General features: G+C 36.0%; 1 protein-coding gene across 2 annotated transcripts in view; it reads right to left on the bottom strand.

The window, feature by feature from the left end:
- Positions 1–25,775, bottom strand: part of LOC127163447 (protein shisa-6) — a 111,130-nt gene extending 85,355 nt beyond the window's left edge. For both annotated transcript variants that reach the window (XM_051106678.1, XM_051106679.1), the window contains exons 1-3: positions 25,708–25,775; positions 24,149–24,968; positions 7,669–7,823 (exon numbers count right to left, since the gene is read on the bottom strand). In XM_051106678.1, coding sequence (XP_050962635.1) covers positions 7,669–7,823; positions 24,149–24,693 — 700 coding nt within the window. In that variant the 5' untranslated portion in view covers positions 24,694–24,968; positions 25,708–25,775. The remainder of the gene's footprint in view (positions 1–7,668; positions 7,824–24,148; positions 24,969–25,707) is intronic.
- Positions 25,776–26,919: the final 1,144 nt, after the last annotated feature.

Genomic DNA, 26,919 nt, shown 5'->3' with positions numbered 1-26,919 from the left:
TGGTTTCGTTTCATAAAGCCAGAACCAGAAACATCATAATTTCATGAGTATTTCATGACCATTTTCCACTATATGACAGAATTAAACAGGATATTTCTACTGTATCTCTAAAGGAATAATTCACCCAATAATGAAAATTTGCTGAAACATGTACCAACCCTCAGGCCATCCAAGATGTAGATGAGCTTGTTCCATCATCAGATTTGGAGAAATGTAGCATTGCATCACTTGCTCACCAAAGGATCCTCTGCGGTGAATGGGTGCCGTCAGAATGAGAGTCTCAAAATCCGATATAAAAACATCTCAATAATCCACAAGCAATCCACACCACTCCAGTCCATCATTTAGCATCTTATGAAGAGAAAATCTGCATGTTTGTAAGAAACAAATCCATCATTAAAACATTTTAACTTTAAAACGTTGATTCTGGCCAAAATATGAGTCAATATCCATAATCATGCTTCCTCCAGTGAAAAAGTCCATGACTTTTTTTCATTGAAGGAAGCAATATTATGGATTATGTACTTGCATTTTAGCCAAAAGCAACAGTTTGAGGCCAAAAATGTCTTTGTGATAAATTTGTTTCGTAAAAACACGCAGCTTTTCTCATAATAAGATGTTAAATGATGGACTGGAGTGGTGTGGATTACTTGTGGATTACTGTGATGCTTTTATCAGCTGTTTGGACTCTCATTCTGACGGCACCCATTCACTGCAGAGGATCCATTGGTGAGCAAGTGATGCAATGCTACATTTCTCCAAATCTGATTAAGAAACAATCTCATCTACATCTTGGATGACCTGAGGGTGAATAAATGTCAGGAAATTTTCATTTTTGGGTGAACTGTTCCTTTAAGGCTTCTATGCCTATATGCAAATTACCACTGCTGTGATTGGCTAACCTCCGGAAAACTTAATTCTGAGTTCTGAAAGCAACAGAACATGAAGCTCAGAAAAGGAAACACACTCTTTCCCATGTGAAACTATAACAATTGCAACCATAAATTAATTTCATTCGGTGATTCCTGGAATCAAGTCAGTCCCAAAACACTCTTTTAAATAAGCATATAATGCGCTCACAACAGGAATAATTATACGCTATAAATCAGTGAATACGAGGCCTCAGACCGTATCATGCGACCCTCAGAAGGAGAAAGGAAATCTAATACAGCACGGCTTTCCACCATCAAAAAGCAATTTAAACTCAGCTAGGGGTCAGAAAGAGCTACAAAAGCCTAATTTAATAGATATACCTTGGCATTAATAATAACATTTTCCCCTAGTTGAGAAACAAAAACACACGCAATTGCATAACAACTTGAAAAAATGTTTTCGGTCTGTTTGAAACTGTGTAAATATAGTTTAAATACTGGAATGAATGTCAAGCATTCATAAATCTAGTGTGCGATTAAGATGAGTGCTAATGGATAGAAGAGGGTGACTGAAGGAACTGAGGTCACGAAGGTCAACCGAATGGAGAGACGGGCTACCAGAGAAATGAAAGCAAATCTCTACATGGGGAATCAATATGAGGGAGTCGAAAGAGATTGAATTTCTTTCAGCCAATTAATCAGATGAACAAACATTCAAATTTCTTTGAGTTTGAAGGCTTTTTATAAACGGTGTGCCCTATTTAAAGGCATTTAATCAATCAATACAGACGTTTTATGGATCGCAGGAGCACTTTGTCACCAGCTCTCAGGAGACGGGAGAAGATCAAACGCAGCAGCATTCCTCTGATGCAATCGCACGCACACACATATAGGGTAAGATGGAGAAAGATGTCCCCCCCCTAAGAACAATGTGGATTTACTTTTTGAATTTTTTTTTTATTGTAACATATTTAGCTATAAGTTTAGCAAGTGCAAGATGATGATCCATATGTTATATTATAGAAAATAAATAGAAACATTTGGTCATCTAGATGTAGCACCAAATTTAAAATAATGAGGCCATCAAACCTTACTACTGAAAAACAACATGTGTGTAAAATAATGAATCAAAATTGTATTTTAGATTTATATGGTTTTACATGGTTTACTACATGAGTGTAAAACATCTTTTAAATATATAAAATGGTTTTAATGTTAACAAAGAGCCAAACCACATTAAATAGTAAAAATACTAAACCACATTTGTCCTCACTGAATAGTCAGTTTTTAACTCTATTAGGGTTTCAAATGCGTAGCACTGAAACCCTATTGTAATTGTTAGAATGGCCAAGGATCAGCAATCTCCATGTAAAACTGATTGTGCAGACCAACCCGTAAGTTGTAGAGACTTGAAACTTGAATACATGGTAGTACTCACACCACCTACGTCACCGAGGCCTGACAGGGGCGCTACAGCAATCAAAAGTGTGAAATCGCTCACAACTCATGGCTCAAGTGTCTTATGTAATTGAAATCCTTGGCTCACACTGGACAAAACGCACACCTTGGATTCGTCCCAAACTGTGGCGAAATTTTCATGTATTTTGCATTTTTTTGAAAAACCTACTTTTATGAACCAGTCCTAGGTTTTTTGCTCAGTCGGAACCAAACCAGTGCAGAAAAATTTTCTGGAGAGTGAATATCAATAATTATCAAAAGTAAGTTGAACTTTCAACCCTCTGTTGCAAAGGGACACCAAAACGTTTGAAAGGAGAAGGGCTGCTTTTACTAAAAAGGCTATAACTTTTGAACAGAATGAGATATCTTCATCAAACTCACAACACATATGTAAGAAGCTGAATCTGAGGTCACAAGAAAAAGCTGCTGAGCTTGGTGCTATAGGATGGAAAAACAAAACAAAACATAAAAACAGCCATAACTATGGACCCGTTTGTGCTATTGACATGAAAATCGGTACACACATTCTTGGTCTAAAGTGCCTCAAGTGGCTTTTAGGACATTTGTGTATCTTAAAAAAAAATGCCCGCCATAGGCCAATTAACTTTGAGCACCTCCAGTAGGATCGGAACGAAACTAGGTGGGCCTGTTTGACTCACGGCCCTAAATGTCTGTGAGAAATTTGAAAGAAATCGGCCACTGAGTGAAACTGCATTTTTCAAGGGCGTAAGCAATTGTATATTGTGCATTTTTTCACACACACGTATAATATTCGTACCATACGATAGACCTCCCCGTTCAAAAAAAAAAAAAAACTTTGCCTCTAGAACCACTGCTGTCAAAGAATGTTAAAGGATTGAGAAAATGAAAAAAAAAAAAAAATAATAATAATAATAATAAATAAATAAATAAATGTGTAATTCTCTGTACTGAGATGAAGACTCGCTGAGCCGAAACGTTTGTGTCTTTGTCCTCCAGTGACGAATTAATAAAACGAAAAGAAAAGTTTGCTTTATGTGAGTGCGAATCAGAGTTTTGTATAAAAGTGATTCAATGGATTGATGCACCTAAACGAAAAATTGCTTTACGGAAGAGCGTGGTGCAAACAACTTATGGAACTATATATAATTCTCTGGAGTGTCAATAATTATCAAAAAAAAAAAAAAAAAAAGTTAAAATTTACCCTTTGGGAATATATAACTGGGCCATTTAGAAAAGGGGTCTGTCCAAATATATCCAAAAGCCCATGCCACAGGTCATTCTAAACAAGCATGCAAAGTTTTAGGGAGATTAGACCACAGCTTGCTCTATAGGAATTATAAACATAAAAAGAACGTGGCTAATGACTTGAATTTGCCAGTAATTATTTTTAATCATTGAGTTAAGCTGTTACAGACTTGATAAATAGAATGCAATATGTCCTTAAATGCCTTAAAGCGTTGCTTGTAGCTATATTAATTAATTCTTATTATTAAAACAATATTCCCAATGTTCCCATGTTTTCTTGTGATTTGAAAAAGAAATAGAAACTGATATTGTGATTGCAGGAATTTAACTTAATACCGTCTCCATCTAATATATTCTAAGTTCTTTATTCAGTATAATATATTATTCAGTATAAGTTGTCATATATGAATGGGACATGAAAATGTACTGCCTAGTAGGAATGACCCATATTCAGTCAGCATCTGACATTAAAGTCATCAAAGGGTTTGTTTATCAGTCATTCACTGCTGCCTTTTTCCTGTGCTTTTAATTAAATTACAGGACAAACTTTCTAAATGGCACTGTAAAGATTTAAGTCGTGAATGCTGCAGCGAGTGAGTGAACTTTAAACTAGCGACTCGCTCAGACAAACACTAATCCCAACAGCTGACCTCATTCAAATACAGCTGTGCTTAGTTTATTCACAAGCGTTTTGAATATTGATGTACAACAAGCCAAAGCACTGATTAGCTCCAGCACAAACGAGACAGTACATCTACATTAATGCTAACGTTGAACTGGAGGCGCATCAGAGGAGCGTGTTTTGATGGCTGTTTGACTGCGGCGCTCTGTGTGAATGGGGAATTCATTCACATTTAAGTTCTGATATTAGCTCATATTGCAAACAGCGTGAGGCTGAGCTTTTAAATATGAAATAACAAGCTCAAGAAGTGCTGTGGGAGAGAGATGGAGGGAGAAGCTTGGCAGATGTTTCCTCAAACGTAAACTCCTGAGAATATGCACACACCCACACACACATGCACACATATACAATTTTACATTTGCATTTATGCATTTATTCATTTGCCAGATGCTTTTATTCAAAGCAACTTATACTGCAGTGAAGTTATGCATTTTAGCAGATCATGCAGTCCCTGGGAATCAAACCCATGACAATGGTGTTGCAAGCACCATGATCTACTTCAGGGCTTTTGTTAGCATTGAACGTTAGTGTTTATCTGAGTGGGATGGCAGTTTAAAGTTTACTCACTCTCTGCGTCATTCACGACTCAAACCTTTAGAGTGGCATTTATAAAACTGTCTCATCACTTCTTAAAGAACAGGACAAAACGTCAGCAATAAATGACTCATAAACAAACTCTATGATGACTTTTATATTAGATTCAGGACTGAATCTGGGTATAATATATAAATAAATAATTTAATATCTAAATATATATAATATTTTAATCAGTATAATAAGACAAATATAGAAACACAATATGCCTATTATCATACTATACAGTATGATATACAGATATCATACTATACAGGCAAAAAAACAATGAGGCAAAAGATAAGTATTCACAGTATTCAGAAAAACAGTACGTGAAAAGTACCCAGATGACCTACTATTTCTGCCGAGATTCTGAATTGTGCATCTGATGGACATTTTATTATCCCATAAGGGCATGAGAGAGGATTTATGAATGAAAGTAAAGCGATGCAACTGTCGCTGGTAGGTCACGTGACAGTAACAACATGGTGGATATAGTACATCCAGATTTCATTCACACCCATATTCATATATTAACCTACTTTTAACGGTTGAGAAGTAAGGCTTAAAACAAATGCAGTACCAACCACACAGTATTTGATTTTGAATGCAGCCAATGTGGATCAAAACCATTATTTGTGATTTTGTCACATTGCAACAGCGATTTGAACTGCAATATAACAGACATTTTGTCTTTTGCCGAAACATCCAGACAAAAATAAGCAGACCACAGTCCAGTAGGGGTGCTAGGCTATGCATATACGTGTGAACACAAATACAAACATACGCAAATGCACACACCCTTCCACCACACACTCAAACACAATCATGAACAAATATATCTGCACTCATACAGTATACATGTATACATGCTTACATTTTCATATGACCTAATTAGTAAATACAGACCGTAAGCACTGAAACAAATGATCACATTTGAAGACTATTTAATATTTATTATCAATAAAACCATTGACGTGTAAATTTTAATAAAATATACAAAATAAGGCAGAATCTATATATAGGCCCATAAGCAGAATTACACCTTTTGGTGCATGACGTCCACTTTAGTGGACAGATATATTCTCTGTCACAGAAAAAAAATGTACAAGACAAATATTGTTCAAATCTGGATAGAAGTATTTCTAACATCCTATTTAGTTGAAATTTTTTTTTTTTACCTGTCTGGTTTTCTGAAAATAAAAGAATTTAACACTTAATTCTGAGACACATTTTCTTGCTGCCATTGTGAAAACATGGGACATAAGGTAAAATGGGACAGTATAACAGAAGGTTTATGTTACTATGTGTTTGTAATTGGTGATGGGTCCACTCTTCATTTTTTTTTTTTTTTTTTTTTTTAGACCTCAAGCTTTTTTTATTTGTATTTTTATTTTTCTTGTCTATTTGATTGTGAAATGTTTTCAAGGACTTTTGGACTTCAGGCCTTCTTTTACCACAGTTACATGTGTTGTATTGTGTGAATTTTGGATAGATTTATGAAATGAGAAATAAAATTTAACAGAAATAATCATGGGCACTTAATAATGATGAACAGAAAAGAAAATATTGCATATAAAATTAAATTAAAATATAAACTTGTGAAATACAGTAAATATTCTTACACTACCCTAAATCAATGAAAAAAAGTGCTGTCCCAATCACCCCAATGTTACAAAAAATTGTTTGGGGCTCAGTTTACAGAAAAGTGTATGCCACATATCCTTTCATTCTAATATAACATTGTTTCCTCCTCAAATGGATACTTCTCAGATGTATCAATAACCTCTTCTTATTAAGATTAAACTTTAATGTTTACCCTGTTGCCATAGTAGCTTATGTCAAAATTTTGGAACATTCCAAAAAGATTACCACATTCAAGAGAAAAAAGAACTAATCCTTTCTAAACAACATTTGTGTTCTATTCACATGGTAAAGGCCTGTTCACACCAAAAACGATAACTTCAACTATAAGGATAACTATATTTGCGTCCACACCAGTGAATGATAACGGTCTGTTGTTGTTGCATTTATACGACTTTAACCAGTAGATGTCCTCTGCACGCATGTTTGGAGCGCATCTAAAAAGTGAGTCTATCGTAAACTATCTGATCTCTAATGTAGCCAGTGTAGTGGAATAAAAACAATATGTACTTTTCTACTGCAACTTCAAAGGAGGCAAGAGAATCCTGTCTAATCTAGCACTGAATTCCTGAGGTAATTTTGTGTTTTATGTTTCTGTTTTCTGTGCAATGTGTATTTCCTTCTCTACAACGTAGCCTAAAAAAAGTTGTTTCAACTTAAAATTATTAGTTACCCCGCTGACTTACAATTTTTAGTTTAGTCAACTAAAATATTCCAGTTGTAACTTAAATTAACATTGAGTAACTTAAAATTTCAAGTTGACTAAACTTTAAATCAGCGGGGTAACTAATTATATTAGGTTGAAACAACTTTTTGAAATATGTAAAAAAAAAAATAAATATATATATATATATATATATATATATATATATATATATTTTTTTTTTTTATTTTTATTTTTTTATTTTTACAGTGTAGCTGTCAGTGTTTTACCGTTCATCAGCTGTAAAAAAAATCCCAACGATATTGTTCCCCTGTATCGTTATCGTTATAATCGTGGTGTGAACTCTGCTATTCTCTTAAATTTGAAATAATTTTTATCTTTATAGTTATCGTTATCATTCTTGGTGTGAACGGGCTTTAGCATGTGAAAAATGCCATTCTAATGGTGGGGGGGTCACCCCATAAAAATCATGGTAATACCATGGTATCTTTTAGCTAGTATGTAAAACAAAGCATTTCCAATGAGAACACAAAAGTGCCGCCACCTACCGTGGTTGTTTTTGTTGTGAACTGGTGTGTAGTGGTTCTTGGATGTCCGCACAGGCGTGTTCTCTTTAGGCGAAGTGTCTATAGCCGCAATATTTTCATGCTCGTACTGTGATATGGGAATGGGCCCCTGCTGTCTCAAAATGTCCGCCAGTGCTCTGCGAAAAAAAAAAAAAAGTACAAGATCATTTCACTGCTCTCCAAAAAGAAAGAAAAAAAAAAACCCATCCAAATGCGGCTCAGCTTTGAAATCTTGTTTAGTGTTTCATCCATTTTAAAGATACAAATACACCGGCCCCCAAGAGGTTTAGCCAATTTGCCATGTTTAGGCTATTGTTTCTGTTGTTTTCCCATTTGTGGAGGTTCTTGCCTCTTGCAACCAGCAATCCTTTTCTCTCTTTCACACACATACACAACTTTAATTGCGCTTTGTGTTATAATGAACAGTGGAGGTTCAGTCTCTCAGGTTTTCGGGACCTCAGGCCTGCGAGCTCTACAGCGGCAAACAAAAGCCATTAATCAATGTTCCTCAGCAATATGGCGTTAGAGCAACACACCCCACCCACACCAGCCTAATGGGATTCAAATTCTATTAATGTTTTTGCTCTTTGGCCCGAAGGACATGCTTTCTGACTCGAGACCCAACTGCCTCATGGATTTTCTGCGCAGCAGCAATCTGAGATTCTGCTGGCTGGAGTTAATGGTGTTTTCAGAGCTAATGCAGTTTTCAGAGCATGTGTAGTTATATGGGGCTTCATCGGGCAAAATGTTTCATTCCAGGCAAACTTTGTAACTTTGGGATAGTGTCGCCTAAGTGCCTGATTGATCAAAGCTGGTGACCAAAAAAGTTGGAGGCCCAAAGGTTGAATAAGTAAATGTGTGAATAGGATCTGAAAGCTGTAAAATGATCAGAATTTTAATGGTAAAGACTGCAAACATGAAATGGTTCCCTTACTGTAGTGAAAAACTATTTAAAGGAGAAGTTCACTTCCAGAACATATAAATACAGATAATTTACTTACCACCTTCTTCAGCCGTAAAGAAATTATGCTTTTTGAGGCAAACATTTCAGGATTTTTCTCCATATGCCTGTGAGTTTAAACTTCCAAAAAGCAGTTTAAATGCAGATTCAAAGGGCTCTAAACGATCCCAGTCGAGAAAGAAGGGTCTTATCTACCGAAACGATCAGTTAATTTATAAATATAAATGTACAATTTATAAAATTTTTTAACCTCAAATGCTCGTCTTGTCTAGCTCTGTGTGAATTCTGTGTATTCCGGTTCAAGACAGTTAGGGTATGTCGAAAAACTCCCATCTCATTTTCTCCTCCAACTTCAAAATCATCCTACATCACTGTTTTACCTTTTTTTGTAAAGGGTGTTTGACCATCCTTGCACATTCACTTTGTAAACACTGGGTGGGTACTTTTTGAAGATGGAGGAGAAAATGAAATGAGAGTTTTTCGACATACCCTAACTGTATTGACCTGGAATGCAAAGAGTTCTTGCAGAGCTAGTCAAGACGAGCATTTGAGGTTAAAAAAGTATATAAACTGTCAATTCTTTAAAAAAAAAACAAAAAACAAAAAAAAAAAAATCGTCTTGGTAGCTAAGACATTTCTTCCTTGGCTGGGATCGTTTAGAGCCTTTTGAAGCTGCATTTAAACTACATTTTGGAAGTTCAAACTTGGGGGCACCACTGAAATCCACTATATGGTGATTATTCCTGAAATGTTTCCTTCAAAAAGCAATTTCTTTACGATTGAAGAAAGAAAGACATGAATATCTTGGATGGTAACAGGGTGAGTAAATTATCTGTCAATTTTTGTTCTTGAAGTAAACTTCTCCTTAAGATCTAATAGGTAATTTCATGTAATTTTACAACAAAATACTGGAAAATGTATAGTTTTTTTTAAGTGAAAAAGAACAAGTCATCTTACAAATTACAGTGATCAGCCATAAAACTGACACTGTTAGAATGGGGCCTTAAATTTTTCATTGCAGATAATCTTTGTAACTTTGGGATAGTGTTGCCATAGTGGGTAAAAATAAAATTTGGTGAGAGAAGTTGGTGACCAAAAGCATGAATGAGTTAATGTGAATTAGATTTGAAAGTTGTAATAGACAGACAGATAGATAGATAGATAGATAGATAGATAGATAGATAGATAGATAGATAGATAGATAGATAGATAGATAGATAGAATAAAATAGTGTAAAGTAAAAACTGTAATAAATCTAACGGTACATTTCATGGATTTTCACAGTTAAGTTACAGTTTTTTTTTAGCAAAAAATAACAAGTCAACAAGTTACAGCAATAAAATAAATAAATAAATAAACATTGCCAGAGAGGTTTTACTGCAGACAAACATTTTTTTTAATGTATGTATGTGTATGTATGTATGTATTTATTTAAAATTTTAAAAAAATTTATTTATTAACTGGTTGCAGTGTGCAAAACATGAATTTACATGCATTAATGAGATCCGTGAACTCTAAAAATTATTGTCATTTTAACAGTTAAAATACCCTAAAAAGACTGTAAATGTATAAAGTTAAGGTAGATTTCCTTACTATATATGGTCAAGAATGGTAATAGATCTAATGGGACATTTTGTTTTAATTTTTAATTTTTAATTTTTACTTTTTGTACAGTAAAATAATGTTAAATTATTTTTTTTAATTAAAAAAATATTTTTTTTGCTTATTTATTTATGTTTATGCATTTATGTATTGCAAATAATAGATTAAAAATAAATCAGTGAACAGACATATAAACAAACAAATAAACATAATATATATATATATATATATATATATATATATATATTTTTTTTTTTTTTTTTTTTTTTTTAACTGTATGTCTATAAAGTTTATAAAGTTTGTTTTTTTTTTTTTTTTTTTTTTTCAGTTTTAGTTATTTTAGTACATTACTTGGCAACTAGCAGAATTTTTATTTTATTTATTTATTTATTTATTTTAATGGTTTTACTAATTTTAGTTCAGTATTAACTACAATAACTTTGCTTCAGAAGACTTGGAGTAATGTGCACAAGTTATTTTAACAACTTTAGTGCTTATAAGAACCATGATGATGTGCCATAAACATGAATAAACATTTTCAAGCAAAGTCCAGTGGTAGACAGTGCATCTCTGGGAAAACTGTGAGATCAAGGTGTTCTTGGGTCTAGGGTTTGACAGTCCATTAGAGAAAACTGTAGGATGACCATGGCACGCTTTCAGATAAAAATAAATAAATAAATAAATAAATAAATAAATAAATAAATAAATAAATAAAAATTATCAGATGGCTACATCCAAACAATCTAAAAGCAGTTTTTGGATTTTTTGGATGCAACCATCAAAGGCTTTTTAATCTGAAAGAGTGCCATGGTCATCCTAAAGTTTTCTTTGATGAATAAACATTTATTCAGAACCAGAAAAAAAAAGGTTGAACCAGGTCGGACCGCCAGTTCTTACGGGCCGCTATCTGAAACCGGCGCACGTCAATGCGGCGGGATCCAGCAGACCCGGAGGCCATCTCTCCTCACATGAGAAGCCTGAAATGGCGTCTTAACTGTGTCAATGTCAGCGTATTTGCTCTGCCTCGCGGTCCACATCTCTGAGCGCGCCACAGAGACAGATAGAAAGAAAGAGAGAGAGAGAGAGAGAGAGAGAGAGAAAGAGATAGAGTGTGACTTTGGAAGGAAGTATAATTAGTCTTTCCCTTCCAGGAGAAGGCCTTTTTTAACAGAAGTTCTCCTCACGTGGGGGCGACCTGGTTTCACTGCCCCAGTTGGCTGTAAGGCTCTGAGCGCAGCTCTACCGTTCCACCTTCTCCAGCTCAAACACCGCAGGACTGGGACGCTTTCGGGCCCGCACGGCCTGGCTACATTAAACTACTTGAGTGGGCTGTTTTACTGTAGTTTTACACATCACGTTCACTCCTTAAGAGATTTACAACTGTTTGATGTTATACATTGCAATAAAAATCCCTGTGGTTACAGTAACACACTAATAGTGAAAGTACATTGTTAAAAAGACAAGTAGTGTAAAATAATCACGCAAAAAATAAGAGCTTCACATTTCTGCTTTTAAACCCTCAAGAATAAATACATGTGTGAATCTACTATTCTACTCTTCTACTGTTTAACGTTCTTCTTCTTCTGAGACCAAATTTTAAAGTGTATCTCCTAGACTTTTAAAGCTATAACCACCAAAGCTATATCTTTTCTAACTGATTCGACTTTCAAGAACCACACTATCAAAACCACCAAAAATCCCATAGACTTTTATTGAGGGGGTAAAAACTTCTGTACAATGAGACTTTTGTTGTATTTAAGCTGTAAAACTATTATGTATGTAAGCTATTGTAAAACCCCTAAAACCAGCCTAAGCTGATTGGTTATTTTGGCTGGTCTCCCATGCTGGTTTTGGACACTTTTTAGCTGTCAGGCTAGTGTTAGCTGGTCAAGCTGAGAGACCTGCTAAAAGAACAATCAAGCTGTTTTTTTCTTTTCTTTACTGAATCAACTGGATTAGCATAGAAACACGCTAACAAAATGCTAGTAACATGCTAATCATACTAGAAACACGCTAACATCATGCTAGTAACTTGCTTACCAAGCTAGAATCATGCTAGTAACTTGCCAATTAAGCTAACAACGTTACTAACAGGCTAATCATGCTAAAAACATGCTAACATGCTAGTAACTTGCTAATCATGCTAACAACATGTTACTAAAATGCTAATCATGCTAGAAACAGGCTAACATGCTAGAAATGTGTTAATCATGCTAACAACATGCTAATCATGCTAACAACATGCTAGTAGCATGTTAATCATACTAGAACCAGGCTAGCAACATGCTAATCATGCTAGAATCAAGTCAGTAACATACTAATAACTTGCTAATAATGGTAACGACATGTTAATAACATGTGAATAACGCTAGAAACATGCTAACAACATGCTAGAAACCCTGCTAATCAAGCTAGTAACTTGCTAATCATGCCAGCAACATGCTAGTAACTTGATAATTATATTAACAACATGCTAGTAACATGCTAATTATGCTAGAAACATGCTAGCAACATGCTAATAATGCCCAGAATCATGTTAATAACATGCTAGTAACTTGTTAATCATGCTAAAACATGCTAGCAACATGTTAATAACATGGTTATCATGTTAGAATCATGGTAGTAACATGCTAATCAAGTCAGAATCATGGTAGTAATATGCTAATCATATTAGCATGCTAAAATGTTATTAACACTAATTATGCTACAAATTTGTTAACAACATGCTAGTAACTTCCTAATAATGTTAACAACCTATTAAATCCTGTTAGCGACATGCTAACTTAACTTAAATTGTGCTAACAACATGTTAATTCATGTTAAATCATGCCAGCAACATGGCTAAACTATGCTAAATCACACTAGTAACATGGTTAAACCATCCTAAATCACGCTAACGACATGCTAATTCATGTTAAATCATGCTTGTGACATGTTAATTCACATTAAATCATGCTAGCAACATGCTAAATCATGCTAACAACATGGCTAAACCTTCCTAAATCATGGTAGCAACTTGCTAGAAACATAAAATGTGTGCTCTAAGTTTTTCAAGGTTATTTCAAACCTTCAGCCAAGGCTTTCCCAAGCCAACACCAATAAATTAATATTTTATTAATTTAATTATTTGTTACATGTATTTATTATTAATGAAAAAAAAAAAAAAAAAAACTACATAAATATTGTAAAAATGTATTAATTTTGTTATTAAAACAAATGAATGAATGAATGATGCATCAAAATCATATTCTGTGGTAAATTATACACAAACGCTTACTTAAATAGCCAGATAGATGAACAGTCTAAATGCATTGTTTATGTGAAAATGCCACACATACAACCTTCTCTGTCTTGACAGATTCTCATCAAGCATCATTCAATTGTCTGGTGTTAATATATGCAAGACGATGCTAACAGTAATCTGGGCCTAAGTGTTATCCTGTTTGTTCTAAAGACACATCTAAACATCAGTGTGAGTTAATTACATTCTCACAAACACCCTGATGCAGCCTCTGGGGACGGACAAGCACCGATTCCCAACAAATCAAGGCCAATTTCCCTCGTTCCATCACCTGAATTGGGTTGAATAGTGAAACATATGGTATCTTTAGAGACCTGATGTCGCTACAGCATAAATTAGACACACTGTCTCACTTATTCAAACTCTGGTTACATGTTTAAAATGCATGCCAAACGACAAATGATTGAAAAAATGATGCACTCCAGACCTGCCAATGGTGAGTGAACATATCACACAAGGATGATGTGACTGGACGAGTCTTGTGTTTCTGATTATGTCACCTCTACAAAAATTTTCCATACGTCACGTCACCGTAATCCAGATATAAAAGTTGATAGAGATACAGGATCTTAGATGAATCAACAAAAGTTGAAGATGAAGAAAACAACTAGAGCAAGTAGTTAGAAAATTAAATTAAGCCAAATTTATGTAAATTAATTTCACTGCTCAGGTCATATTTCACTCCAAAATGAAAAAGAAATTACATTTTGCATAAATAAAATTAGGTTTATTTCTAGGAGTTGAAAGATATTAAGGTTCTTGATTACTTTCAAGACAATTAAGCACATTTTCACTTTTTTTTTTTTTTTTTTTTTTTTGCAATCAACCTTTTTGGACTCTAGATTTTAAATATATATAAGGTTCAGTTTAGTATAAAAAAAAATCATGACAAAACTATTTACATTTTAAATTACTAAAATAAAATACAAAAATAATAAAATGAATTTTAAATCATTTTAAAATCATTTTAAAGAAATACGTCAGATGGATTTAGAGGTGGTAACGTAGCATATATTTGCTGAGTTTCAGTTCAGTTTTGTGACAGAAAGGAAACTCAAATGGCAGAAAGCGACATTCTATTTGACATTCATTATAGAAGTGATCGTGCCTGCGCACACAAACACAAAACATATCAGTTCCAGGCTTCTAGCATTGCTAACTTGACAGCGGAGTTGGTACTTTATCAAAATAAAACACACTGAACCAAACATCTGCGTGCCCGCCTCACTGTCAACCGTTAGAACGCGACTGAAGTACAAAGTCTAAAATCTACATAATAAAAAATAGTTTAGCATTTGGATGCATCGCAAATATGGAAATTTAATGGAACATTTGGATTTGTGCCGAATGAGGGAGGTAGGATACAAGAGCACAAAGCTCAATTTCAAAGTCTTTAAAGTAACATTATACTCCTTTGTCAGTGAGAGACGCGTTCAGAATCAGCACATGGTTACTGTCTAGTGGGCTTTGTTTTCAAATGCGCAACTCACGGCATTCAGAGTTGCATTACTGCGGGCACCCCCATCTGGATTCAGGGTGAATTGGCTGTATTTGTTGTAAGGCCTCATGCACTGAACCGAGATGCCCATACCGTGACAGTTCGGTATGAATATATGTATCGTTACACCCCTAATATATATATATATATATATGATTTATGGGTGAATAAGCTTTAAAAAACACAATTATGTAAAACAAAAGTACCCTGGCTCTTTGTTAAAGTTCACTTTAATTTCTCTCTCACTCATTCGAACTCATGGTTGCATGTTTAAAATGTGAGTAAAATGACTAATGATTCAAGCAATGATGCATTCACGGAAAGAAAAACAATTATTTTGCCAGAAATGCCAATGGCAAGTGAACTGACAAAATTACATTTACCTGTTTTAATGCACTCTGCCAACACTTTTATTCTCTTTTACTGACTTCAGGCTTGTTTGCACCAAAGCCAGTAACTGAAACTATAAAGATAATGTTTCAAAACTCATCCTAATTCTACACCACAACTATTATGATAACAAAACAGAAGAACGGCATGGTTAGAATCAGACGCTTTAAATAATCGCAGCATTATTGTATTGGTTCTTGATGTGAATGTTGTTTATACATTTTACCAGAACATGCTTTTGTTTTATTGTTTAGTAGCATCAGTTCTAATATGTGCAAAATGGGTCAATCAGAAGATTACTTTATTTCCAAAGCAGTGAAATGGAGAACAGCTTTGACAGAGCGCTCCGTCAAGGTAAAACGTCTTCGTCTTACGTCAGCGCGTGCTCGGATTGCATCGGCGCGTGTTCCTGAGGAGACTGATCAATACGAGGCGCTCGGATCACCCGCGGAGGCTTTCAAACCACGGCCTCTCTGTCCCGCTGAAGGTCACCGGCGAATCTGCATGTACTGAATGCAGCCGGCACCTCTTTTAACCTCTTTCACCACTCAGCCGCTGCTCTCACAGACCTCGGGTGCCCCGGGGAGCCGTGAAACGTACTGTTATTCAAACCATAGCTTTTTGGGACTGAGCTAATCTTGTGTTCCACTCAAACTGCTCATGTACGGCTGTCAAGTTATAAAGCGTAAAGCTTTAGCATCACCAGTGAACCGGCTCTGATTGGCTCGATTGGAAACTCCCAGAGTGCTTTTCAACGGACACAATAGGCGTTCTGTCGACTCGCGGTTGTGTTTGAGTTTCGCCGTGACAGTGATGTGAAGGGTTTAAAACACTTTCGGGTCAGAAATGAATCATTATATGCTTATAGAGCTCAGGAAGTCACTCTATGCTAAAAGTGCAGGGTGTGAAAACCAACGCAAAGCTTTTCAACAACTGCTAAAGTGGATGGAGAGGATTCAGTCTGGCCTTCCAGCGCTGTTACATGATGTTTTCATAAAGTTTCTTTAAAAGGTTAGTTCTCCTAAAAATGACAAAATATTTTTTGTCATCAAAATGGATTTTGATATATACGACCCTGGACCACAAAACCAGTCTTAAGTAGCACGGTTATATTTGTAGCAATAGCCAAAAATAACACTGTATGGGTCAAAATTATTGATTTTTCTTGTAAGCCAAAAATCATTACGATATTAAGAAAGATCATGTTGCATGAAGATATCTTGTATATTTCCTACCATAAATATATCAAAACTTAATTTTTGATTAGTAATGTACAATACTAAGAACTTCATTTGGACAACTTTAAAGGTGATTTTCTCAATATTTTTTTTGCACCCTCAGATTCCAGATTTTCAAATAGTTGTATCTTGGCCAAATATTGCCATATCCTAAGAAATATAAACCATGCATCAATGGAAAGTTTATTTATTCAGCTTTCAGATGATGAATAAATCTCAATTTTACAAAATTGACCCTTATGACTGGTTTTGTGGTTCAGGGTCACATATATTGATATAGGATATTCAGATTTTATTTCTTTAATTTGTATTTCTTTTCCCCCCGAAAATGATCATTAATGTTACTGCAATGAACTAAAACTGAAAACAAATTTGATCATTTTTGTACTTATTTTCGGATTTTCCCACTTTGTGGTGTTTCCAGTCAAAAATGACTGGTCTACAATTAAAAAAAAAAAAAATAAAAACCTGAAATGAATACCTAAATTCTCATTATGCTATATTATTGCCATATATTGGATTCAGTTTTATCAACTTGCTTTTTTTTTTTTTTTAACTCTACACAGGTTTTGTATTTATTTTCTGAACTGATTGACCATAGGCCTCTTCGATCTGAGCTTACACACCTCAGTTTTTGAGTGAACATTTTCCACAAATAATGTTTTATCCAAAACCGAGGTTTGTACGCTCAGATCAATGAGACCTATGATCAAAGTCGACAAAAAGATCTTTGACCGTGATGCTTTGAAGAACACAAACTCACAAATCACACACATCAAGCCTCATTCATGAAACATGAGGAGCAGAACACATTTCTGTGTAAATCATGCGTAAAACCTTGCGTGAATTGTTCGTTCTGCTCATTATTTCATGATTCATGAATGAATTCATTGTGTGACACTTTTAACTGTTTACAAATATGACCCTGGACCACAAAACCAGTCTTAAAGGTCAATTTTTTGAAATTGAGATTTATACATTATCATTTCCATTGATATATGGTTTGTTAGGATAGGACAAAATTTGGCAGAGATACTATTTAAAAATCTGTAATCTGAGGGTGCAAAAAAATCTAAATATTGAGAAAATATTGAGGAAATTTACTAAATATCTTTATGGAACATGACCTTTACTTAATATCCTAATGATTTTTTGCCATAAAAGAAAAATTGGTCATTTATACCCATACAATGTATTTTTGGCTATTGCTACAAATATGCCTTTGCTACTTTGCTACTTTGTGGTCCAGGGTCACAAATGTTTACAGTTTTCATTTATATGACTAACATTTTATTTTAAATTAGAACATTATTTATGTAAAAAATGATTATACATATTGATTTTGAACATTAGAAATATCTTTAAAGGGGTCATCGGATGCCCATTTTCCACAAATTGATATGATTCTTTAGCGTCTTAATGAAAAGTCTATAATATACTTTGGTTAAAAATTCTCAATGGTTGTGTAAAGCAACACTCTTTTTACCTTGCCAAAATCAGCTCTGCAAAAATCTCATTCTGGATGAGGCTGCTTTAAACGCAAACTAGCTCTGCTCGCCCCGCCCCTCTGATCTCTCTGTGGAGTGATGAGCCTGTTTATTTTAGCAGCATTTAGCCGCTAAACTTGCTATCTAGCACAATATTAGGAAAGGTGATCGCAAAGATTCATAAAAAAACTCTTATACTCACTTCTGCTGTAAGTGAAGCTGGATCATGAATGATTCATGCAAACATACACGGATATACGTAGATCGGGAGGCGCATTCCCTTCACTAACAAACGTAATCTACTTTATCTTCAGCGGCTCAGATGTTGAGAGTAAATGACGACCACTATGCTCATTATTACATTCAGCAACACAACACCTTAATCGCTCAATCTGAAATATGCTTGGCTAATTTACATCCCCGCTCTGGCATTGAAACAAAGGAGGCGGACAGTTACAACTGATCTAAGGTAAGACGCTCATGTCAATCAACTATGGTGGGAGCGGCCTCTTTTGGTGTGACACCACAACAACAGGCATCTGAGAATGGCTCGATTTGAAAAAGGGGATATTATTTTTACAGATTAATTAAAAACCACTGCATGGATTTTTATTATTATAGGGTAGATTTGTACATACACTGCCAACACAATAATATTCAAACAACATGAAAAAGTGAACTTAGCATCCGATGACCCTTTTAATTATATGTAATTTGTTATATATATTTTTATTATATTTAATTTTATACTATCTAAAAGCATATATATATTTTTTTTAAGAATTTAATATTTTTATTGAGCAAGGATGTAATAAATAGATCCAATGTGACAAAAAGGCTTCCAAAAAACTGCTACAAAAATAAATATTTCAAAGATCTTTTGAACTTTCTACTTATCAAAGAGTCCTAAAAGTATCACGGTTTCCATAAAAATATGAAGCAGCACAACTGTTTTCAACACTGATAATAATCAGAAATTTTCCTGAGCAGTAAAAATAATAACCATTAGTAATAATGGATCACAAATAATAACTGATAATAATTAAGCACCAAAACCTGTAAATTTCTGATAGATCATGCGGCACTGAAGACTGGAGTAATGATGCTGAAAATTCAGCTTTGATCACAGAAATAAATTAAATGCTCTCTAGCTCTCTAAATTTCATAATATACTAAAATTGTTATTTTAAATTGTAATATTATTTCAAATTTTTGCTGATTTTACTGTATTTTTGATCAAATAAACGCAAACTTGCTAAGTATCAGAGACTATCAAAATAGATTCAAAAAAATCCCAAGACACCCAATATATTCCAAAATGATGTTGAATATCACATATTCATGGCACTAGCACTCATTAGACCTGAACTCTCATTTTTTTTTTCGCCAAGTCATGTTCTTTCTGCTTTATTTCCTGACTAGTGAATTTCTCTCAAGGACTTTTCTTGATTCTGATGTTTCCTCCCACAGGCTGATCATTCCCTGGCCATTTCAGCAGGTGTCTAAGACAGCGGCATCAATATTTAAACAAAGAGAGACAACACGCTGAGACACAGCAGGGGTTTCTGGGTAGCTGAGAGTTGGAGAGTCATCACACGGGGAAGATGTGATCGGACAAGATCGCAGCTGCTTGCCCAATCACGTTCCTGATTATGTCATCAGCACCAGACAGTTAGACAACATTATAATCAAAGAAACTCCTCAATATGTCATGTCACTGTGATGCAGAGTTGAAAGAGACACAGGCTCTTTGATGAATCGACAAAAGATGAAGAGGACAACTTTTGGAACAAGTAGTCCAAAAAAGAAAGTAAGCCAGATTTAAGTGGGTGAATCTCATTAAGAAAACTCCAAGTCATACTTTACTCCAGAACTAAAAGAATTATATTTTGCCTAAAAAAAAAAAAAAATTACTTCTAGAAGCTTTTTGGTTTTTGATTGTTTCCTCATGATTTACCCAAATAAGCTTTGAAAAATCTAATTATGTAACACAATAGTAGTTGGGCTCTTTGTCATAAGTTAGCTGGAATTACAACCCATGATCCATTCGAGCGAATCCGTTTTTACCCAGTATGAGGTCATTCAAATAGTTTATTCATCACTTTGTCATTAGTCTCCAGTATAGATTATGAGGTCAAACCACAACCAAGCTATACTACACTACTTACAAAAACTCTACAGTCCTTATAATCGATTCATAATGAATCAGCCATAGATGCGTGAGACAGATCTTGTCCCTCAATGACCGGGGTCTCATTTCTAGCCATACACAGACGTTCTCCTCAGAGAAACTGCATTTCATGCGCCTGTGCTCTTCAAACACACCAAACACACAAAACACACACAGCACATCAAGAGCCTTCCAGCCTGGAGCTGTTCCACTACACATCTGAGCCCCTGGGTAAACACACTCATAATATATTTAACTGTATTTTGGTACAAATTACCACCCTCTACACACAGCCTAAATGAAGCCGAGCGGATTCAAAGGGTGGAAATGTTAAAGCAAATGTTCTGGAACATTCTGTACCCTCACGGCTCATATTGTAGTATGAAACTTCACTGGCGTCCCTGTGAGACAGTGAGCAGCAGGGATGGTTTGTCAAAAATGGGGCAAGTAATGACGGAGAACAAGACAGATCTGAGATGGTCATTTAGCCCCAAAACCCTGTGAGAAACATTTAATACCAGTTCAGGGAAAATATATATTAATGCTCAGGGCCTCTAAAAGTAAAAATCAACACAATAAAAGTGATCAAGGACTGTCAAGTAGCTCATGTGGCTTGTGGTCTACATTTCAAGACTTCTGAAGACATATGATAGTTCTGGTGAGGAAAGACTGAATTTTTAATATCTGACTTCTGAAGACTTGAAATGTAGCAGATAAAGGCTAGAACACACTACATGATTTTTGCCCTGATACACAGTCTGGAAAATTTACGTTAGTTGCTGAAAGTCAGAGCCAGTCTGGTGTTGACGTAATTACAACTGAAACAGTAATACAGGGCATATCAAGCGCCCCGCCCCCTTTTTTAAACAGCCAATAGCGTTTTGTTTGTATCACAACTTGGGCCAGAGGTGCTAAGCTCAGTAAAGCTGCATTTGACAGCGTATGACAGCCAAAATCTCTTCCATATCGCTATGAAATATACCATTCTGCGTAATATTCAAATGGGTCTGATAGGTTTTATGGTTTGTGCTATTCGTTCCTCTGGACCGGAGATCGTTGACACAGTGCGAAACCAGACTTTTTTCGCCCCAATGGAAAGCATATTTACACTGTCTGAATAGTTCCCTACCCCTTATATAGTGCACTACGTGCCATTCACCATAGAGAAAATACTAATTCTGTAAACAAGTGACTGATTTCAGCTGCAGCTTCAGCGTCTATTTATAGTGTAGGGGGCGGGACGCTTTGGATTCTAGACAGCATTTGATTGGATAAAGTTTGATGAGAAGCTGAAGCTGAAGACTGTATGTTTTGAATGCTTATATATTGTAAATGCGAATTTTGTCATTGTTTTGAAACAAACTAGCTTATAGGTAACCTTAAAGTGAACATATTCATACTAAAGCTAAAAAACTTCAATTTTGATTTCACAGGGACTTTAAAGGTTCACTGAAGTGCTTTGAAACATGCAGTGTTATTCTATGTGTTGACGTAATTTAAACTAAAACAGGAATACAGGGGCATATCAAGCAGCCCCGCCCCCTTTTTTAAACAGCCAGTAGCGTTTCGTTTATATCACAGCTTGGGCTAGAGCCATTGAGCTCAGTAATGCCACATTTGACAGTGAATGACAGCCACTCATCCATATCGCTATGAAATATAGCATTCTGTGTGGAATTCAAATGGGTCCGATACATTTTATGGTTTACTCTGACTCTGACTGCGCATATGATCCACACAGTGCTATCGTTTCTCTGGACCGTAGCAGACTGTGCATGACACAGCACGAAACCAGACTTCTGTCACCCCAATGGAAAGTATTTTTCTACTGTCTGAATCATTCCCTATCCTCTGTAGAGTGCACTACGTGCCATTCACTATACAGAAAATACTAATTCTGTGAACAAGTGAGCAATTTCAGCCGTGGCTTCAGAGTCTATTTATAGTGTAGTGGGCGGGACACTCCGTATTCTAGAGAGCATTTGATTGGACAGAATGTTTTGATATGTTTTATGATCCGCTCTGTGCTATTGCTTCTCTGGATCGAAGCAGACTGTGAGCGAGCTGCAGCATTTCAAACTAGACTTTTTTCGTCCCAATGGAAAGCATATTTACACTGTCTGAATCGTTCCCTATCTCCTATATAGTGCACTATGTGCCATTCACCATACAGAAAAGACTAATTCTGTGAACATGTGACTGATTTAAGCCACAGCTTCAGCATCTATTTGTAGTGTAGGGGGCGGGGCACTTCCGATTCTAGAGAGCATTTGATTGGACAGAAAGTTTGATGAGAAGCTGAAGTACAGGGTGATGTCATCAAAATCATTGATTTATATTGGCAGAAGGGAGAGAGTGTAAGTTTTAAATGCTTATATCTTGTAAATGCGAATTTTGTCATTGTTTTGGAGCACACTATATTATAGATAACCTTAGGGCATTCATACTATTCATACTAAAAGCCAAAAAACTTCAATATTGATTTCATGGGGCCTTTAAAGTCTGGTAGTTTATAATCCTCAGTCATTTAGTGTAGGATGCCTAGTTTTTACAAAGATGGCGTGATCCCAAAGTGTGTAATCCCTAGTGTTTTAAAATCTATTTAGATTTTAAAAAAGTCCAGCCTTAAGTACAATGGACTTCTTTTACTGTGTTTTCTTTGGGCACATCATTATCCCTTGGTCACTTCTTCTTTGGTTTCTGCTGGAGAAAGAAAGTCATATGGGTTTGGAATCCCATGAGTAAATAACAACAGCCTGTTCATTTTAAGTGTCAACCGGCTGCACAGAATGTCATTCGGTCTTCCCAAATCCAATAAGCCTCATTGTGAGTGCCAGCCAAACTCTTATCAGACTGTCTGAGCTTGACTCATATTTGCAACATGGATCAGTTCGATAAGAGAAGAGCAATGTGCCATCTTTAATACTCTCAACAGCTCTGCACAGGAATGATTTTGCCTTTCCGAGTGACTGTGAAGTCAGTGTTACGTCATTTTAATGGAAACTCACCGTTCTCGTTTAACATTTTCTGACTCTTTTTTTTTTTTTTTTTTTACCTAAATCTAATCAATAAGCAATACAGATAAAACATGGTCATCCTTCAAAAACAAAGAAACCTTTCTCCTTTTTGACACTGACAAACCAAAGCAATATAAATCTGTCTTATTGACAAACTGCGCCATGAAGACCTAGTTCCTCTCTACTACGACGGTTTCCAGTTGACCTCTATCTCAGCGCAAGACTAATGAAATCCAGAATCAATCCCTCCTAGACTCAGATGAGTCCTAGATTTAATACAGTATGCAATTAACTATTAATATTCCATCTTAACCCAGAACCCAGCGCACTTACGGTCTATTTTATGTACTGTATGTGTCAAATGAAATGTCTTACAAGGGCTCATGCATTTCTGGTTTCCTCATTCAATCTCATACGATACAATTTATAAATCACCCTTATTTTATACGCAGTCTGTGCTCTTTAAACAGTTTTGGTGTATAATACCTCTTAAACACATTGTGTTTATCTACATTTCCCCAGAATAAATTGATCTGAAATACTAATGTGAATAAAAAGTACACACTTTTCATATTTTTGACACCAATATCCTCAAAATTTCCAATTTTGAGAGTTAATGGGCTAATATACTTTTGGCAAACATTTTCATTCAACATGCGTATTTTTGCATTGTACAAACTTTGGTTACCGATCCTGGGGTGGTTTAACCAGGCTATGTCACCACTATACAATCACTACATCATATTGGCAATGCATTAACCCAAAGCTTGAATTTCTGAAGACATGTCTTGAGCTTACCTGTGGACATTCATTTCTTGAGGTGGTCTGGTGGCTTTATCATAGGCCACTTTGGCAGAAATCCCCAGAATGATAATGAGGGCGATGACCCCGCAGGTGATGTAGACGGTGGTGTTGGTCTGGTCCAGCGCTGGGTCGTACGTGTCCCCTGTTGGTGCCGGTGAGGGCGGTTGGGTTTTGATCCAGTCGGGTGTGTTGTAGTTGGTACAGACTCTCTGATCCAGTCGTTTGGCTTTCACGGGACAGCAGAAGCGCAGGAAGCAGCTCCCACAGCAGTACCGGTGGTCTGTGTTGTTGCAGGCGAACTCTTTGTCGAACTGGCCGCTCACATCGTAGTAGCCGAGACAGGTGTCATGATCACCGACGATGGGCGCCTGGACTTGTGTGATCCGTCGGGGTGCCACTGTCGGAGCAACGGTGCTGTTGACCTCCTTCACTTTCGGGGGTCTCTTTGGAGGGGGTTTGCTCCGCTTGGCTGTGGATGCGCTCAGGACGCACAGCGGGTCTAGATAGACCAACAGAAGTAGGAGATGTCGTATCCCCATAGCTTCAGGTGGTGATGTGTGTTTCTCCTCTTTTTATGATTTCTTCAAACCGGCACCGACCCGCTTGTCATGCACTCTTGCGGGTCCTCCATTCTCTATCTCCGCATAGCATCGTTTCAACGGTCCTACTTCCTAAGACTCTCATTCTTCAATGCATAAGTGCTTACAGAGTCAAACCAACAACTATGCAATACCCATTTCACGTTGAGTGGATGGAATGAAAAGGTTTTCAGACTTGAAATCTACTTGTTCGAGACTGACTACATTATGTTTATCTGAAAAACAAAATATGAGAGGGAAAACAATTAAACTCTCCTCTGTTAATGGGCAAAACGCTGCCTACGTGATTTCAGAACCATGGACAGCACACATCTCATATAGTTCAGTACGTTCTTGACAGAAACAAAATTTAAAGTTAACATAAAGACTGTGAACACTACTTGGAAAAGCAATGGATAGCGAACCCATCGTTGTGAATCTGTTATATAATGCCATCGTATACTGCATAATTAGTAAAAGATAGCAAAAATCCCGTTACAAGTCAAAGTTTACACACTGAAATGAAATAAAAAAAATATGCATGTGAATAATAAATGTAACTAAATAAACATATAACGCCACTGACATCCAATTAAAAGAAAAAGGGAAAAAATACATTTTTTTTCCGTAATTACTTTCCGTTCTCATCTGCACTGTACAAAGATTCCATCAAGTAAATCTAGACATGCGTTTCATGTGGTAACATTCAAATTAACAGGTTTAAAAGTATTATTTAACATGAATTAATCAACGACTACGGGTGACACCAACAAAAGTCATTTTTAAAGCCATGTTGGTTGGACATAGGCAGCTCCTTAAGGTAACGCCTGCACATTGTCACTTTTACAGTGTACTAAAGCGAATAAATGTTCACACATAAAATTACAATCCGCACATGTTACCTCTGACATCTGAAATTCATTCATGAAGAAGCTAAAAAGTGGATTTAACAATGCATTAATGGACAGAACTTACGAGTCCAGTGCGCTCGATTCCGGGATGTCCGTCACTGCGCCTCCGAAACGAACAGAGCTGAAAGAGAGATGCTCCTCCGCTTCGCTGTGACCCGCCTCCATCGATCCCCCTCTCTCTCTCTCCCTCTCTCTCTCTCGTTGTTCTTCTACACGTCACCGGCAAGTCAGGTAATTACAAACCCGTCTCGGGTAAACGCACGCCTGCTCATACCCGCAGGCTTCCCTTAACAACCTACACGACCTCTCTACAACTGCATTAGTGTCATGGACAGCCTTTAAACACACAAGACATGTTCCTTGATCAAAATTCCTGTCAGGAAATCATGTCCCTTTCTTAAAACTGCTCTACACCTCAGAATTGTATTCTGATTATCTTGTATAATTTACTTAAATGCAATCTAGAGTGTTTAAAAGCAGCAAATTATCATCAGGCAGTAAAACTGCGGTTTGGCTGGGATTTATCGGCTTCTCTTCAGTTTTAGTCGATAAAATCTTGCGGTTACGTTTACGAACATAATCAAATGTGCAAATCTTCAAAAAAAAAAAAAAAAAAAAAAAAAAAAAAAGATTGAACATATACTTAATCTCACAATAAAAATCCGTCCACATCCATTTATAGACAAGCGAAGATGACCGTTATGACCGTTCGTTTTTAAATTTTGCAAGCCGCGAATTCCTGCGAAGGACTGCGGATGACGCGTGTAAATATCAGGAGCAGAAACGTAAAGAATATAGAAACAACTACACAGATTTAACATTATCAGCTGTATTAAAACGGATTATATAAAGTTAGATTTACAATATTCAGTTTATATTAGGCTATAATTCTGCCTGCAATCAACATTCTGATTGCACATTATCTTCATCCCTGGATGTGAACTTGACTGCTACATGATATACAAAAGGTAACGAATGTAAACTGAGTAGGATGTCAGAATACTCTGAATGATACATCATCCATTTTCCTATAATATCTGTGTTGTGGCATCAAAAGCTGCTTATTCAGTGAACCACCCACTGACTGACATGTGAAGTGATCAATCACAGTTCCTACAGTAGCCTATAGGGGCCATTTAAGGGCAGAGGTTCTCTAAAATATATGTAGTGCCACTGATAACCACTTCTGAGTGAAACAGAATATTCAATATGAGAAAAATCTAAGACAGGAATTGATTGGATTGTGAGAAGTGCACATTCTATGCCAGAAATGAGC

This window comes from Labeo rohita, chromosome 3 (genome assembly GCF_022985175.1).
Source record: "Labeo rohita strain BAU-BD-2019 chromosome 3, IGBB_LRoh.1.0, whole genome shotgun sequence".
NCBI classification, from domain to species: Eukaryota; Metazoa; Chordata; class Actinopteri; order Cypriniformes; family Cyprinidae; genus Labeo; species Labeo rohita.
The sequence above is the reverse complement of the archived record's forward strand: the minus strand, read 5'-3'. Positions and strand labels throughout refer to the sequence as shown.